This window comes from Squalius cephalus (assembly GCF_949319135.1).
Source record: "Squalius cephalus genome assembly, chromosome: 8".
Classification (NCBI taxonomy): Eukaryota; Metazoa; Chordata; class Actinopteri; order Cypriniformes; family Leuciscidae; genus Squalius; species Squalius cephalus.
The window spans coordinates 2,184,109-2,203,379 of record NC_137129.1 but is presented as its reverse complement, the minus strand read 5'-3'; the positions used below and the strand labels follow the sequence as shown (position 1 = coordinate 2,203,379).

General features: G+C 35.3%; 1 protein-coding gene across 1 annotated transcript in view; it reads right to left on the bottom strand.

Moving 5' to 3' along the window:
* Nucleotides 1-15,293, bottom strand: part of sdc2 (syndecan 2) — a 40,686-nt gene extending 25,393 nt beyond the window's left edge. The window contains exon 1 of the mRNA XM_079878188.1: nucleotides 14,817-15,293. Within this exon, the coding sequence (XP_079734314.1) occupies nucleotides 14,817-14,876 (60 nt within the window). The 5' untranslated portion in view covers nucleotides 14,877-15,293. The remainder of the gene's footprint in view (nucleotides 1-14,816) is intronic.
* Nucleotides 15,294-19,271: the final 3,978 nt, after the last annotated feature.

Here is a 19,271-nt window from a genome sequence, read left to right as displayed (position 1 = left end):
TAACACTCGCAGGACTCATGCGGTTCAAGAGCACCTATTACGCTTTTTGTTCATCTTCAGCTTTTCTTTAGTGTGTAATGTTGCTGTTTGAGGATGAAAAAGCTCCAGTTCTTCTCTATATCAGAGTCAGTGTTTCTGAACTCCCTGAAACGCCTCCAGTGTAGTCTTGAGTTTCTTCCGCGAACGAACACGTCACAATATTCCTCATTTAAATAATTAATGCGCAGAATAAAGGGGCGGGGCCTGGTTGAGTTAGTTAGTAGTGTGTTAAACTGGCGGTTATGGTAAGGGGCGGGGCATTTCCCAAACACACTCAAAGCGCTCGACCAATCACAACACACTGCTCCAGCCGACCAATCAGAGCACAGTGTGCTTTTCAGAAGGAGGGGCTTCATAGAGACAGGAAGTGAACAGAGCGTTACTGACAGACTGGGAAGAGAGGAGCCGCAACAATGGAGAATATGAGGAAAATAATCAACATGGAAAGCAGGAAAACCTGTTCTAGCAGAGCCTGAAAACAACATCAAGAGTATAATAGGTCATAAGACGGCCTATATATATATATATATATATATATATATTCAGATCCCCACTGTCTTTTTCATAAAAAACCTATTCTAGTAGACCTAAAAAACTAAATCAAGACATAACACTGCCTCTTTAAGTGCCAGCTAGTCAAGTTTATCTAATAGTGCAGGAATCGAAAAGTGGGAGTTCTTTCCTGAAAGTTTGTGCTGACACAAACTGTTTTCCGCTCATCCGTTTACATAGGCATCAAAACCGATGACCTGCCAGAGTTGTTCATCACTGGACGCTGCAAATGGGCCTTTATCTTGCAGAGATAAAAGCTGGAGGCGATTTCGACGCTTCAGTGGCTGATCTGCTCCAATCCTCACTCTGTCGCAATTGAATTCCCATCCAACCTTTGCCTTTAAGAGGATTTGTCCTCAAGGGAGTCAGGAGGCCATGGCATTTGGGAAGAGAGGGGGGATGGGAAAAACTTTTCCCCAAAATTGAAAGGTGAAAAAGAACAGAACGAGACCTTAAAAGTAATGAAATGTGAAAGATTTGTCTCCTTGTCCTATTTCGTACGAGAGTTCGATGGAAAGCCGAACAGCAGGATATTAGATTGCAGGGTGAAGTGATGTTTTTCTGGCGCAGGAATCCATCTGTGTTGTTTTGTCAGAGAGAAAAGGTGTAGAACATATTAATAAAGAGAAAGAGGGATGCAGGCCACAGGAGAAATCAGCAGGTGGTGATTACTGATCCCATTATATGGGGCTAATCCACAAACTAAAGCACAGTCTTGTTACAACCTACAATTTCTGTTCCGTTACTTGAAGTGGCCTCGCGAAAAACATCTGTCGTTTCGCTTCATCCATCAGTCAATTAAGAGAAGCGGTGGATTCTGGTGTAGCTTATTATCATAAAGTGCAGGTCAAGTTTTCAGACTGTGCACTAGATAAAACGCCATGCTGCTCTTCCACACACATGCAAAGTTGCATTAGGGATTATTAGAGCTTTACGAAAGCATCAGGGTTATAGTGGCACATGCAAGAGCTTAGTTGGATTGGTCAGGTTCACAAATCAGGACACATGCTAGAAGAGCAACAAACAAACCTATATATGTTTTTCAGTGAACAGATGAATAGCACTGGGACCATATGGTCAAGAAACATGCGATAATCAAACCAAACAGAGCCTTTACGGTCTTTGAATCAATTCGATTGAAATTAAATGCCTCAAAATGCCATTAAAATTACATTTATTCAACTAAATCACATAAGATCAACATTAAAGACATAATTATGTCTCAACAAAAAAGGCGTAATTATACGTATTTTTATCTAGCCAACCAAAATCTGATAAATGAATTTTGCACCATTTTGTTGGAATAAATTTAAATAAATATATATATCAAATGAATTAACCATCACAACAATATAATGCATGAACAACTGATACTTATTTTGAGATTTGCAAAAGAATACATTTAACAGTGTTATTCAATTATTAGTGTTTTACTAGATTAAATTTGATGGCAAATCTAAATGTAAAAGTAGGGGGAGATGAGCAAGCACAATTATCCAACATCCATCGACATATTTGCCTGATACTTAAAAGATTCCTGACAAAGCCTTCACTTTCTAATGTACTTTATTCCAGATACTATTCACATGATATTTTGAGATAAATTTAGCAGCATTTTTCCATCCAAGCTCATGTCTGACCAGGATTTGTCGAAAAACCAGCTGCAAAAACAGGACAGAAACTGAAACGAAAGAACTTAGCAGATGTAGAACATCTTAAATGATCACAGAAGTACTGGGATTAACGTTTATAGTGTGTATATAAATACTGATGTCTTCGGCAGCGATTAAAATAGAGTGAATCACCTTTTGAGAATGACTTGACGCTTCAAATAAATATTGCATCATTTATATTGTTACACCAGTAGGTGGCGAAAAGTGACTGAAAAATTTATTTGTCATTGAATCATTCATTCAAGAGATTCGTTCAAAAACGCTGATTCATCCAGTAATGAAACAAGTCTTTATGAGTGAGTCATTGAATCATTCACTTAACAGATTCATCCAAGTCTTTATGAGTCATTGAATCATCAATTCAAACAGATTCAATATCTTTAAATAGACTGCAGCAATAGACATTTTGTCAGAACCTCTAGCAAATTACATGTTATTTTGTTTAGTTGTCTATTCAGGATCGTGGGAGAAAAATTGTGATTCATAATTTATCCAGAATCATGCAGCTCTAGTTTGGACCATATTTCATAAAGTAAATTGATTCGTTCTACATACATCAAGTCTTCCTGACAACAGAAACGGGAGGAATCTCAAAGCTTATGGCCAAATTCAAATTCATATTTCATCATTATGTAAATAATTCAGCTTTGGCCAACAGAAATAGGGCCCGTCCCAGAGCTTGTCTGTGCTTTAAATCTTTGATGATGAGCAATAGGAGGAAGAGGAGGCGATGGCTCGTCCCGTTAGACAGAGTTTATCAGGACATGCGAGACTGTTGACAAACTGCACCACAAGAAACAAGCTTTGAATCTCTGCCAAACCTCACACACACTGTTCTGCCCCGCTCGCATACTCTCTGCTGTAATTCAACAGGAATGTGTGTGTGCGTGTGGTTTGAACGAGTCGCTTTTTCCCAGTCCCAGAAGCATTGAAAACCCCTTTCACCATATGGCTAACCTTCAAAACAGCACTGAGAGCCAGTCTGGTCTACTTGTCTGATAAGGCTCATTTTGGTTGTTGTATGGAAACACAGACACTTTAAAAGGCACTATTAATCGCTAAAGCTAGATGTTTGTCAGGCTAAACGGTAACAGAAAGAAGTCTAGTGGCGACCAAAGAGAAACCACCACCACGTGACGCTTCGGTTTATTAGTGTACACAACGTAGAGTCAACATTATAACATGTAATACTGGCCACGCTAACATTTGCTCAGTTTTTCCATGAAAGGGGCTGAAATATGTTAGTGATCTCAGGACTGAACGTGTCTGATTTGCACTGTCAGTGCAGCGTGAAGAAAGAAAACAAAGCCAATATTGGCGGAGGAGTTTGACGACGGAGATAGAAAGCAGGAACAGATGCAGAGAGCAACAAAAGGAAACTCGCAGCGCCAGATAGCGATGTTTAATGTCCTACAGCGCCTATACGCAGTAACAGAGGACACATGCAAGCTATCCTGAATGTGATGGATGGGCCAATAACTAATCAAGAGTGTCCACAAAGAAAAATCTATAGTTTAAAACACATGTGCCAAGTTGCAAGCAACATGCTCTTTGTATTCATGTTGGTTTCATTTGGGTTTGAAAATGTTTGTATCTTTTTTTTTTTTTTAAGCGTGAAATAAAAATTCTTATACTTCTAATAAATAAATGGAAGTACACATCTTAATAATTATTCCTTAGAAGGTTTGTAAATATATTAGATATACATTTTATAATATAATATAATATATATGTAATGATTAAGATGTGTACGTCCACTTATTTAGTAGAATCATAAGAAATATATATATATATATATAATTATTATTATTTTTCACAAGTAACATGAGTTATTAATTGATTAATTTAAGTTTGTGGGAATGAAGTCACAGCATATTAAATGTTATAACCTGAACTAACCTTTCCTTGTCATAAAAACATTAAATTATCTGCTATTTTAAGAGATGTTTTATCACTCTTTTTATCGCTCAAGTTTTAATAAACTTGACTTGACTGACTGACTCTGACATTTTTACTTTATATCCCCCCAAGAAAAATGTTTAATTAAAAACATGCTCAGCATAGAATTGCATTTTTTTAAGTATTTTTTTAATAAATGATAGAAAAAAAAAAAAAAAAAAATCAGTCCTCATAATCATTGACCCGGACGCTGAACGCTAACCTGAAGTTTTAGAAAACTCTTGGAAAAAATCTATATAGAGCTTTAAGTTCTTGCAAAACGCCTTCTCTATAAAGAAAAATGCCTTCCATAGTATTTTTTTTCCTACTATGGAAGTCAGTGGAAGTCAAAAATACTGTTTGATTACCAACATTCTGTAAAATATCTTTTTTTGTGTTAAACAGAAGAAAGAAACTCAAACAGGTTTGGAACAACTTGATGGTGAGTAAATTCATTTTAAGGTGTTTTATATCTTTATTAGTATTATGATTACAAAATATGTTCATGTTTAATGGGTTACTTATGTTTTTCCTGAGGATAAAGTATGTTTACAGGCTGTGAAACGGCACCATTTTCCACTGGCTGGTTCTCGAAGGCCGGTTCAGTGCGGAGCGTGTCCATTTCATTTGTGCGAACAATGATAACCCACTCATTTAGACTGGCTCTTTTCTCATCTAAACAGTGTGACGGACGAGAAAGAGCTGGAGAGCCGCTCTCAGCACACACACGGGTGTTAGCAGTGCATTAGGGCAGATTAACAGCGGCGCGTGGGGCTGTCGAATTAATGCATCAAAACTCCCGAAGGGTCAGCATGCTTTCTGAACCACAATGATTAAAGATCAACAAAACCTGCTCTCGGGCCGCTCATCTCACCGCCGCAATCGTGTGTTCAACTCGTGGTCTGATTAGATGAACACAGTTAAAAGAAAATGGATATAGTGTCAGTGGTGCGATCGATGGAGAGGACCAGGTTTCAGAAAGTTCAGAAGTCCTCAAGTCTCTTCAACCTCCCTTGATGCTTGAGTGTGTTTTAAGAAAGGCCACATGCACTGAAGCGATCCAGACAAACGTGTGTAAAATCCTCTGCTTTCCAACAGTTCCCAGAACAACCACTTGTCATTGTCAGTGGCATGTGGAAATTAAAGAAACGCTTCAATACAATTATCGACCTCACCTTTGGTTAATTACTGTAGTTACACTGAAAAATGATTTGTGCATTTAAGGTGTAGCTATTCATGGATGTGTAAGAACGCTCATTACTGTATATTAGTAGAAGAAATCTGTCTTTTGTTCAGAGGGATCTGCGGTTCACAGGTTCATCAAAACACTGTGCAACTCTTCTAACTATCTGGACTTCACCAATGAGCTGAGAAAAAGAAAAATCACAATATATTTTTTAATTCTTCAGCAGGAGGCATGAATAAACTATCAGAAAGTACATTATAATACAATCACTATAGAGGAAAATAAACATTAAATAGTGACTATGGAAAATAAAAATGTGGCCTTTGATGGTAAAAGGATCCTGCTCATTTTAAAAGAAAAATAATGCGTATTTTAACAGAAAACAATTAGTTAAACATGCAAATACTTATGTTACACATCTTTGGCATTTTCAGAAAATGTAATCATTAACATAAGATAATTATAAAAAAAAATAAAAGTGTGGTTCTTGAGGCTAAAAGCATCCCGCATGTTAATAATTAAAATTTGCAAAAAATAAATAATTTTAAATGAATTATTTTTATATAAAAGAAAATATATCAAATAAATTATACACGATAAATAATAACATGACTATATAGACAAAAAGACTCACGAAAAATGCATGAATTAAAAATGCAAATATACAAATACTTAAGAAGAAGTACATGTCTGTGGTGTATATATTTCTGGAAAATTTACTCATTATTAACGTGAAATAATTAGTATAAATATTCAAAGTGTGTTTTTTGAGGCTGAAAGGATCCTGCTGATCTTTCCCAGAATAGAATATTGCTATTCTACTAAGCAAACAAACAGAATTCAGTCACAATCACAACTGACTCGAGTCGTTTATTTCTAGCAGAATCAGATCGATCAGAGACGTGCACAGCATCAGATTATAAGAAACACACACTACAGAGAAACACACACACTACAGCGTCTCACTTTAGCTTTTCCCATTATAAAGACAGCAAAGAGCGACAACCAAGGCTTCTGAATAACGGGATCTCACACGTTCCCTTCAGGAACTACATTGTACTTTTGGGCCTCAACCATAAACAGTATTGCGAACACTATCAGCAGCTGGTCACCACTTTAACTACAAATCTACGAATTTTATTCATGTTTTTACCACCGAAACTTCTGTCTCCCACAGACGCATTGCTCTCAAAACCGAGCAGTAATAAGAAATACACTACTTCTGTTCAAAAGTTTGGGGATTTTAATGTTTTTGAAGAGTCTCTTCTGCTGCATTTATTGTATAAAAAATATTACAATTCAAAACTGCTGTTTTCTGTGTGAAAATATAGTAAAGTGTAATTTATTCCTGTGATTTCAGCATCATTACTCCAGTCTTCAGTGTCACATGATCCTTCAGAAATCACTCTAATATGATGATCTGATGATCAAGAAACATTTACGTTTATTATCAATGTTGAAAACTGTTTCATATATTTTCAGGGGTCTTTGATTGATAGAAAGTTCAAAAGAACAGCATTTTGAAACAGTTTAATCAATTTAATGCATCCTTGCTGAACATATGCACATTTTACAACAATAATGAATATGCAAAGATGCATTAATACACAATTTCTGTGATTTAGGGATTGGGTTTATATATGGTCCGTGTCTTTGCGTTCATTCGTTTTAAAATTGAAAGTAGAAAATTCGAAAACGGCTCATTTATTCATTTTATTATTTTTTTTACATGAAAAAAAAAAAGAGAATTCGGCTTGCTTTTATATTTTTGGATTCAGGGGTAGAAAATATAACCAGTAAAAACATAAAATCAAGTCCAACTCTCATTTTTTCATTTTCAAAAACGAATAAATGAGCCGTTTTCTCATTTTTCTACCTTATACCAACTGCATGAATTCACATAAACTTCAGATCTACTTCTCAAGCGTGGTTAAAAACCACTTTCACACCAAACAAACTCTTGACGTCAAACACTTCTGCTCCAAAGGATCTAGAGTGAAAGCAAAAAAAATTGTGAAATATTATTCACATTTATAATAGCTGTTTTCTATGTGAATATACAGTAAAGTGTAATTTATTCCTGAATGTTCAGCATCATTACTCCAGTCTTCAGTGTCACATGATCCTTCAGAAATCACTCTAATATGAGGATTTGATGCTCAAAAAACATTTACGATTATTATCAGTGTTGAAAACTGTTTCATATTTTTTCAGGGGTCTTTGATTGATAGAAAGTTCAAAAGAACAGCATTTCAAAACAGAAACATTTATAACAAATGTTTTATGGTCCCTTTTAATCAATTTAATGCATCCTTGCTGAACATTTTACAACAATAATGTGAACATGAATATGCAAAGATGCATTAATACACAATTTCTGTGATTTAGGGATTGGGTTTATATACGGTCCGTGTCTTTGCGTTCATTCGTTTTAAAATTGAAAGTAGAAAATGAGAAAACGGCTCATTTATTCATTTAATTGTTTTTATATGAAAAAAAAAGAAAAGAAAGAATTCGGCTTGATTTTATATTTTTGGATTCAGGGGTAGAAAATATAACCAGTAAAAACATAAAATCAAGTCCAACTCTCATTTTTTCATTTTCAAAAACGAATAAATGAGCCGTTTCCTCATTTTTCTACCTTATACCAACTGCATGAATTCACATAAACCTCAGATCTACTTCTCAAGCGTGGTTAAAAACCACTTTCACACCAAACGAACTCTGACGTCAAACAGATTCACGTCTGCTCCAAAAGCTCTAGAGTGAAAGCAGAACCCCGTCCACTCCAACCACTGTTCTTACACCACAATCCTCCAAAGGAACTTTCCATTTGCTGAGCTAATAAAGAGCAAGAAAGGAGTGCGCTTTAAATGGCCGAGCCGAGGGTGTTTTCGCTCCACGTCGGGGGGGGCTCTGGGTCACGGCTTTGCACCCTTGAGGCTCCTTACTGTCTACAGTAACACTTCCAGTTCTCGCTCAGTCGCTCGCGTTGTGTGTGGATTCCCACTGGTATGCATGACTTTATCCCTGTGAAAGAAGTGCCTCCAACTCTCCGAGGAGAAAACCACCCTGAGCCGAGCGGCTTTGAAGCGAGCGAACGCACATACGTGATGCAGATGTTTGCGGCGCCGGCATAAACAAGCACAAGGCATGTGCCATCGGAGCATAGCGAGTTATTCCCCTGCCCTACTCTGCCTCTTCATTCTTTCCATCTGCTGGGAAAGAAGATAAAGAATAATGCCACTGTTCTTTGGAGTAACCGAAGACAGGGTGATAATAATGACGAGCTTTCGCTGCAGGGAGAGGAGAAGACGGCAGGGCTGATGACAAAACAAGAGCACTCTGGGATTCCTTTACTTTCCGAAGCCTGCGGAGACCATTAAGGATTATGCAATGTGGAAGAGTTAAAAAAAGGAGTCCCTGCAGGGAAGAGAGGGATGCAAGGCTTTCTCCCACGTGCCCACTTTAAATGCACGCTGGAGAAGAGAAAAAAGTGCCTCATTTACACTGCCGTTCAAATGTTTTTATGTCTTTTTTGCTTACCAAGGCTGCATTTAGTTGAATAAAAACAGGATTTTAAAATAACTGCTTTTTATGTATTTTGTACTACATGAAAATGTACTACACTTGCTATGTTTGCATCCAAACTTGTGAATTCAAAGGGGTGGTTGAATATGATTGGACTTTTCTAACTTTAGTTAGTGAGTAGTGTTGCTGTTTGAGCATAATCAACATCTGCAAAGTTACGACTCTCAAAGTTCAAAGCAAAGGGAGATATTTGCTTTTACAGAAATCACTTTTTAAGGACTACAACAAACGGCTGGTAGAGACTACACCACATTCCTCCCGGGTTAGTGACATCACTAACCCTAAAATTTACATAAACCCCGCCCCCTGAACACGATTTATAGATTATCATGACAGAATATGCTAATCAATGACTAGAAGAATTAAGCTACACATACACTTCATAAATTCATCAACTAACGTTGTCTCTTCATCTTGAGTCTCTCCATCATTGTCTGACTCCGGTTTGAACATAAAAGGCTGAAAGTGTTTGAAATGTTCAGTGCGTGTGTGTGTGTGAGGTAAAAGGACATGAGCTCTTGTAGCTCCGCCCCCTGTGCCGGGAGCAGCAGCTCATTTGCATTTAAAGGAACAGACACAAAAACGGTGTGTTTTTGCTCACCCTCAAAAAGTGACGACTTTAACATGCTATATAAAAATATCTGTGGGGTATTTTGAGCTAAAACTTCACACACACACTCTGGGGACTTTTACATCTTGTGAAAATGGTACCTTTTCGCATTAAAAGTTTGTGAATAAAGCAGCGTTTCCATTCAAACAAAATCGTCACTTTCTGGGAAATTGGCATAAAATAATCCTCATTTACACCGCTGTTTAGAAATTGAGGGTCAGTACGATTTTTTTATATTTTTATGTATTTTTTGCTTACCAAGGCTGCATTTAGTTGAAAAAATAAATACAAAGTAAAAACAGTAATAATGTGAAATATTATTTTAAAATAACAGTATTTTGTACTGCATAAAAATGTACACTACTTGTGTTTCCAGCCAAAGTTGTGAATTTAACTGGAATATTGCATAAAAACATTTGCGAATAAAGCAGCGTTTCCATCCTTAAAATGTAAGTTTCTGCAATCAGGCTTTCAGGCAATCTGACGTTTCAGAACCACCAAACCAACATTAGAGATGCTGCGACGCCATTGGTCCGCTGGTTACTCCGGTTATCCAATCACAGCCTCTGCTGAGGCAAAGCCACAATGAGTTTATTGAGGGATTTATGTAGTTTATGCGCATGTCTACTTATCAGATAAAAAATGTATCCGCCTCAGTTTATGCATTTATTTGATTATAAATATTATAACAAATCCAAAATAACTGTTTTCTATTTCAATATATTTTAAAATGTAATTTATTCCTCTAATGGAATATCAGAAAATGTTGAAGACGGATTCGTGGATGCGTTTCATGTATCACTTGCAATCAAAGCCTGTAAACTGAAGTATGCATCTGCCAAATGCCACAGCATGTTACACTATTATTCTTTCATAAGCCAATATTCCACCCTCAACCATTAATATTTACAGAACACTTCAGGGCTCTTATCTCGCAGACTCAGTACATTTTTCAGTACGCAGGGTTTGTGCGGAAGTGACCTTGCTAATCAGGAATGGAAAAACATCTGAGAGACGTGAGGAGTGAGAATACGCTCAGTGTTCAACTGTCTCTCTTCATCAACATTCTCATTCATTTAACCCTTCGATTCCTGCGTCCGGCCTTGTCAGTTTGGATTCAGTACAATTCCACATAAATCACACTATAAAAAACGGTAACACTTTACAATAAGGTTCATTAGTTAACATTAGTTAATGTATTAACTAACATGAAATAAAAATGAGCAATACATTTGTTAGAGTGTTTATTAATCTTTGTTAATGTTAGTTAATAACAAATACAGCTGTTCATTGTTTGTTCATGGTGCATTAACTAATGGTAACAAATACAACTTTTGATTTTGATAATGTATGAGTACATTTTGAAATTCATATTAACTAACATTTATTCATTCTGTAGAAGTATTGTTCATTAACTAAGGTAGCTAACTAATGTTAACTAATGAACCTTATTGGTAAAGTGTTACCAAAACAAACAATTAACTTTAATATCTTTTCACACATTACAAAGAAGAAATATCTGAATTTATGAAACTATTTTTAAGACTCTGCCCCTCCCGCACAACTGTGGGACGTTATAACAATAATATCTAAGTCTAAATCTAAAATAATCTTGACAAACTATATCATTTGAAAGCTTTCAGACTCTAGTTTTCATATTTGGTGGCTTTTTTTCAAAAGAAATGACAATAGATAAATAGCGATAGATTCTCCATTTGTGATACAGTGATCTATAACATCTGTAACTGGAACATCTAACAAAGACATGTTGTTGTTTTGTGTCTGTACAGTTTCTTCTGAATTACTGCATATATGGTTCAAATTGACCCATGAACATCAAAGTCGTGTAAAAATGTATGTAATGTATGCACATTTCACTACACATCCGCATGTTGAAACTTTATATGCATGTTCATGACACTAAATAGGAAAAAGTCGCAACATTTCAAGAAAAACAACATAGGTTAAATAGAAATGATAGCTCATTTTTACCATCTGTGGTATATAAATACCATCTATTTTTCTGAAATAAGTGGGATAAAGCTCATTATTAGCTACATAGTGTAAAATACCAATATATAACCAAGAAATGTTATTATTTCAGGTCAGTACAGTTGCCTTAAAACATTCAAATATGTGGGTCAAATTGACCCACGAACATCAAAAGCGTAATAGAAATTATGTATGTATGTGTCAAAAACACATCAGCGTGTTGAAACCTTGCATGCATGTTCATGATCCTAAATGCATAGAATAGCATAATGCATAGAATGTGAAATTGAGGAAAAATAAACTATAAAATGGGTTGAAAACAGTGTTGGCTAACATTTAGCTAGTTATAAAACAGATTTAAAAAAGCATGTTCGCATCGATGGCAAGAAGACAGTCATTATGTGTTTCTTTCTAAACGCTTGGTTGTGTTGAAACTGTCTCAGGCGACAAGCGTGCAGTGACCTTAACTGCATTAAATCTCTATTTCAGCCGATAGATCTGTGTTCACACACTGTTCACACGTCCCACCAAAACATCACGCAAATTACACGGTGGAACATCTGGCCGCAGAAAACACACCAAACTCTGACAGGTCCAAAGCAAGCCATTTCAGAGTCAGAAGAGACATTCTCAACGCCATATTCACAAGCAAACCAGTGCTTTATGTTTACACTGGATCATCCTGGAGATTTCAGGCCAGATAACTGTAATTGCTCTTTATAAATGATGCCGGGATAGAAAACCCTCGCAGTCAAACCATAAATGATTCAGACACTAGATATAATTTTAGATTTTTTTCACTAGTGTGTGCAGAACTATAGTTCATTTCTGTAAGTGAGGAGAGCAGAATAAAGTAAACTGTGACATATTATACCCAAATATTCTTCATTCAGTGACTACCAGTGACATTTATAAACATTTGGGACCGAAAATGATTGGGACACTTTGAGCTGATCATGTTTTGCTGAAGTGTGTTTTCTTTAATTGCTAATGCTCTTTTTACACACAGACTGAACACAATGAAGCATTGCTTGGTGATTGGTTGAGCTAAACTGGTATTATCTAATTGTGTAGTTAAATTTAACAGCTGACAGATATTCAACATAATTCATGTGTGAGACAGTCTAACAGAAGGACGGACAAAACCAGTCAAATATCAACTGAGTTCTGCTCATATTTCATTACCATTTTCTAAACTATAGCGAATAAACTGATAATGTGAGAAATGTTGAAGGTGTCTGAATACATTTAGGTTTGACAGTAAATGCCTCGAGGCCGTGGTGAGAGAGTGAGGTCCACATCAATGGGAGGAGATCGTACAAATACAAACCAGCATGCCAGTCAACCATGGAATTACAAAAGCGAGTGCCAACCCTCTGGCATTTCGTCAAAAAATTACTGGCTTATTCAGGATCTACGTTCATCAGATGCGCTGCCAATTAACAGTATAATAAAGCAGGCAGACAGAAATGCAATCAAGCTCCTGCGAAACATTAATGAATGTCACTCGCAATGCTCCAAACATACAGTCAAACCAAAGATTATGCACACACCAGATATCATTCTTGTTTTACTAGTGTGTGCAGAACTATAGTTCATTTCTGTAAGTGAGGAGAGCAAAATAAAGTAAACTGTGACATATTATACCCAAATATTCTTCATCCAGAGACTACCAGTGACATTTATACAAATCTGTGACCAAAAATGATTCAGACACTTTGAGCTGATCATGTTTTGCTGAAGTGTGTTTTCTTTAATTGCTAATGCTCTTTTTACACACAGACTGAACACAATGAAGCATTGCTTGGTGATTGGTTGAGCTAAACTGGTATTATCTAATTGTGTAGTTAAATTTAATAGATATTCAACATAATTCATGTGTGAGACGTCTGATTTGATAACTCTGGGTTCTTGTCATATCGTATCACCATTTTCTAAACTATAGCGAATTAACTGTGATAATGTGAGAAATGTTGAAGGCGTCTGGAATAAAGTTTGGTTTGACTGTACATATTCCATCATTGTCTTCGATTCTGATGAGAGAAATCCAATGCAAAACCATCCAGGACTGCATGTGTTCACATTCCAGCAAACCGAGCCAAGTGTGTGAGCGCGCGTCTGATTTACAGCTCCTGCATGTTAAGCTGCTCTAGAAGCACCTGGTCACGTTAAGCAGAAGTTGGACACATTTTGACTTTGGACAGAAGACATGTCTGGGGTTACAGACAAAATGGGTGCCTTTCAGGTTTGCAGTCTAATCTTAAGGTTTAGCTCAGCAATGCACATTTACAAATGTATAGTTTCCACTGGCGTTCATCTAAATTCAACAACGACGTTTAATCAATCCTAAAACTGCTAGATCTCACTATGAGGAAAAACCCTTTATACCCAAGTTAGTGTTTTTATGGCAGGATTTATAGTAGAGACTGTGACTGGTGAAGTGGAGACAACACTATAGGCTATTTCTCTACCATTCATTTCACAGTGAAAAACGATCAAGATTAATTAACACATTTTCCAAAATAGTTAGAAACATCAAACGCAAATATTACAGACATTTGACTAAGTATTTTACAGTAAGGTTCATTAGTTAACTACCTTAGTTAACATGAACTCAGAATGAACAATACTTCTACAGCATTTATTAATCTTAGTTAATATTAATTTCAACATTTACTAATACGTTATTAAAATCAAAGGCCGTATTTGTGAGCATTAGGTGAACTAACATGAACAAACAATGAACAGCTGGATTTTTATTAACAAACATTAACAAAGATTAACAAATACTGTAACAAATGTATTGCTCATTGTTAGTTCATGTTAGTTAATACATTAATGTTAACTAATGAACCATATTGTAAATTGTTACCAGTATTTTTAAATATCGTTCATGTTTACTTCAACTATATTCCTATTAACACACACACACACACACACATACATACATACATATATATATATATATATATATATATATATATATATATATACATTTCTACTTTGTAGTCTATGTAAAACACCAATACGAAGCTGAATTAAAAAACACCGCTGTGATTCACGAAACTGATACGTGACACATTACATCATCCAAGACAATACATTTCGAATCATTTGACACATTGTAACGCATGAATCATCACAGAGAAACTGGTTACTTTATAACGTGGCTGTTTGACTTCACGCTCAACTAACAACCCCCCAGAAAACCTTATTGTTCTCGGTTGAAACTCACCCTTTCCCCCGAAAGAAAGGCTGTCAAGCCGAGGGTTAATATCATCCAAACGTTCCTCATAATTCCTTAGTCTTCCTTGTGAAAAGGGAAAATAGCGTCTGTTTCCACTTTTGGAGAAACTCTTCCCTCTCTCTCGTTCAATCTCGCTCTCTCTCTCTCACAGGACTCAAATCCCCGCGGATACGTGTTGCTTTTTGTCTTGCTTATTCCTCCGCGCACTTCTGTACACTAAAATAGGTCGCTTTCGATGTGTTTCGTCGAGTCTTGCGTTTAAAGCTGCACGGTGAGTTTATCGTGAGGTCTCTCGGCCATATGTCTGAAGAAGAAGCAGAAGAAGTGAAGCTCTGCTGCTGTCGAGCCACCCGCAGGACTGAGAGGAAAACACGGGTCAAACTGAGGGAGAGCTCGAGCAATGATTGACAGAGAGCGCGACCGTATGGGCGCGTGGACTGGGAGAGAGCGCGGGCGCGCGCGCGCGTAAAGAAGCAACGAGCTTTACCTTAAACTTCAGTTTTGTTTTTCAAATTTTTTATTTTTAAGAGTCCATGTCTGATTTATGTACTAAAATGTAATGCTTTTCAATGGAAGCGTGTTATTATTCTTTCTAATTATTCAGATGCATGTGATTATGTAAAACATTTTGTGTATGAAATGAATACATTTGACCTACTAGTTATTTGTGCGTTGGATCGGACTTTTCAATGAACAGGTTGAACCGGTTCCCCAAACCGTTCTGAACGGACTGAATCGGTTCAACAACTCGAATCCTCATTAAACCGTGCCGTGATTGGATGGATGTCCCATTATAACACACATTATATTTTAAAACAAAGTTTAGCAACAATTGTTTTCTGATGGCGCTATAGTGAGTGTGTACGAGGTCAATCTAAACTCATTCTCAATGCAATGTCTCCCCCTAGCGGACGAATGCGAGAGTTAAAATAACTGATAATAAATAATCCAGTTTTTGATTTCTTAACCTTCTCTGTGTGGCCATGATCTTTATTTACAAGCCATATTCTACGAAACAAAAATACTTCTACTTGTTTTTGTAACAATGCAATGCATTTGAAGGCATTATTATGCATTAATTCGGGATTATTGAACTCGATTTGCCTCCTGATCTTCAGTAACCAATCAAACCCGTGTGCGCATGCGCAGTTCCACTCTTCTCACTCCACAAACCTGGGTTATTATCTGTGGTGTTTTAGATTAATGTGATGTAAAGCCCTTCTGCCAGAAACCCCTCTTGCACATGTATCAGCTCTATCCAATACTAATAATCATACAATAAAATCAATAAATCATTTGTCTAATAGTTGATACAGGAGATCAAGTGTTGCATTTTATTTATCCATGTAGGCAAATTTGCATACTAGGTTTAATATATTTTTAATTTTTAATTTTCTTTTTTTCCCCATTCCATCCCCAACATTAGAATGCATTCCTTACTCTTCTGAGGGACAGTTTTGGGGACAGTTCACCCACAAATTCAATATTGTTATTAAAGGAATAGCTCACCCAAAAATTCTGTCATCATTTACTCACCATCAAGTTTTTTCAAACCTGTATTCATTTCTTTCTTCTGTTGAACATAAAGGAAGATATTTTGAAGAATGTTGGTCACCAAACAGTTTCTGGTCCCCATTGACTTCCATAGTATAGGGGAAAAAACAAAGGATTTCCCAGAATCCCAAAGCTGAAGGCAAGAGAAAGTTCATTCAATCAGGAAACAAAACAAAACAGATGCACACTTTGATTAGTTCAGTACTTGTAAATAATTCAAGCATACGAGACTTTATCTGCTGTTTCTCCTCTGAATGCCAGTGTTCAGTCGAGGGCCATTTCTGATGTCTGAGGGAACAGGGGAACTCTGGGTAATGATCCTGTCCAGGGTTAAAGGTCAGGAGACAGGGAGTGAGAGTTTGAAAGAGAAGATGGGCCAGTAAAAGCGTAAATCTTCACTTGCAGTTGCTTGAAGTCGATCATGTTGCTTGCAACACCTGACAAAGAGGCCAGAACCTCTAACACATCTTCATTAAAGCTGGACTGAGACGCTCCAGTGGATCATACGGAGGAACTCTGTGGCCGGAGCTTCTTCTCTCTGTTTATATGGCCACTCGCTCTAAATATAAACACTTATTATAAGCATATACCGTAGTGATTCAGGATTAGACAAACACACTCATGTTGTATTCACCCATTATATACATTTTGAACAAAAACACTTACAGAGTGCACCTTTAATATATGCATGAATCAAAAAAAGCATAAAACTTATAAAAATGTACATATATTTGAATTAAATAATAATATTAAATAAAATAAAAATATGATGAAATAATTTTCATTAGTCATAATATATATATATATATATATATATATATATATATATATATATATATATATATATATATATATATATATATATATATTATGACTAATGAAAATTATTTCATCATATTTTTATTTTATTTAATATTATTATTTAATATATATATATATATATTTTTTTTTTTTTTTTTTTTCATAAAATAATGCTTGTTTTTTTCAGGCTTCTTTAAAATGTATTTAAAAAGAAATATAAATATAATAATATTATATAAAATAATGAAATAATAAAATATTTTAATTAAAACAATCATTTTAATATTGTTTAATTAAATATACATATTAAATAAAACAAAATAAAATAATATGAAATAATATTTATTATTATTATTATTATTATTAACTATATTATTATTTCCATAAATTTCCATTTTTTTGATTATTTAATGTATTTAATAAAATAATTTATTTATAAAATAATTAAATAGTATATATAAAAATAAATCAAACCATATTTAATCAATAATAATAAATACAATATTTCAATTAAGTAAAAATATTGAATATAATAAAATACAAATAATATAATATAATACAAATTTCAATATAGTCATAATTATTGTTTTTTCTTTCCATAAATTAATGTTTTTTTTTTTTTTCAGGCTTCTTTGAAATGTATTTTTTTTTAAATCCCCATCAGTACAGCTGCAAACAGACGTGATAGTTTCCCAACATAATGGGAAAGACGCATGAGGCTCTTGGAACTGAAGTGGTGTCTACTAATATTAAAATCACATATGGCTTTAGTCAAACCTTTTGCTCAAACTATATAATGACACCTTGATCATCATCACATTGTTCATGAAGGCACAAACACACCTGATCTCGAATGACATCAATCTGATACAAGCTCCATCTTAACACACACTGTTAAAAGTGAACCAAAACTAAGATCAGCAACACAAATAAAACCAACAAGTATTTAAAAAAAAAAAAAAAAAAAAAAAAAAAAAAATACAGTGGAATCTATTCATGCTGTATTCATTCATAATACATATGCACTGTAAAAATACAGTGATATATTGTTTGTTTACAGTAATGTTTGTTTTCAATACTGTAAACTCACAGCTTTTTTACTTGACAAGGAACTGTAGATTTAACAGGACATTTGTGAGAGTGCCGTTAGATACAGGAGACGTCCTGCTGTGAAATCACAGTGAAAGTAATGCAATTATGCACAATTTCACACTAAAATGTTGAACAGTACATGTTCCTGCCTCTGTAACGGATGATACGGTGTGTTAGGCTGCTGGTAGCTCACACACACACACACACACACACACACACGTCCTAGTCGTGCCGCTTCAGTAATTAAGCGCTGCTCCTTTAATAACTTCATGCTTCTTCAGAAGGCTTAATTCATTCCCGGCTCCAAAAGCAAACTCATGAGAGACTCTGGTCTTTCTTCTGGAAGATCAGGAGAAGTGGAGCAGGAGATTGGCAGAAACACACACGGATATTTCCCCTGACAATATTCTGCCAAAAAAATATTTGAAATCACACTAATAGAAATTAAATGAGCTTTTACAAACTTTTCATTTAAGGGTGTACGAAGCTGATATATTAGACAATAAAGAGGAGGAAATTAAGATGCAAAAGTCTTCTTCAAACAGGATTAAAATAAAAACTAGTGCTGGGAAACCCAAAATAAAAGTTTGTGTTTACATAATATATGTGTGTGTACTGTGTAATATTAGATTGTATAAATACACACACATGCATGTTGTATATATTTAAGAAAAAAATGTGTTATATATAGAATATTTATATTTATATATAATATAAATTATGTATAAATATATATACAGTACATACATGCAAATATTTCTAACTATTTCTAACTATAACGGTATACATGCATATGTATTTATATTTACAAAATAATTCTACACAGTACACACACATATATTGTGTAAAGTAAAGTAAAAACTTTTATTTTGGATGTGATTAATCGCGATTAATCGTTGCCCAGCACTAAAAAAAGCTTAATTTATCAGCGATAGAAACCTCTCGTTCTCCTGCCACTGCAACAAATTAAATGTATATTAAACCAGTTATGGGGAA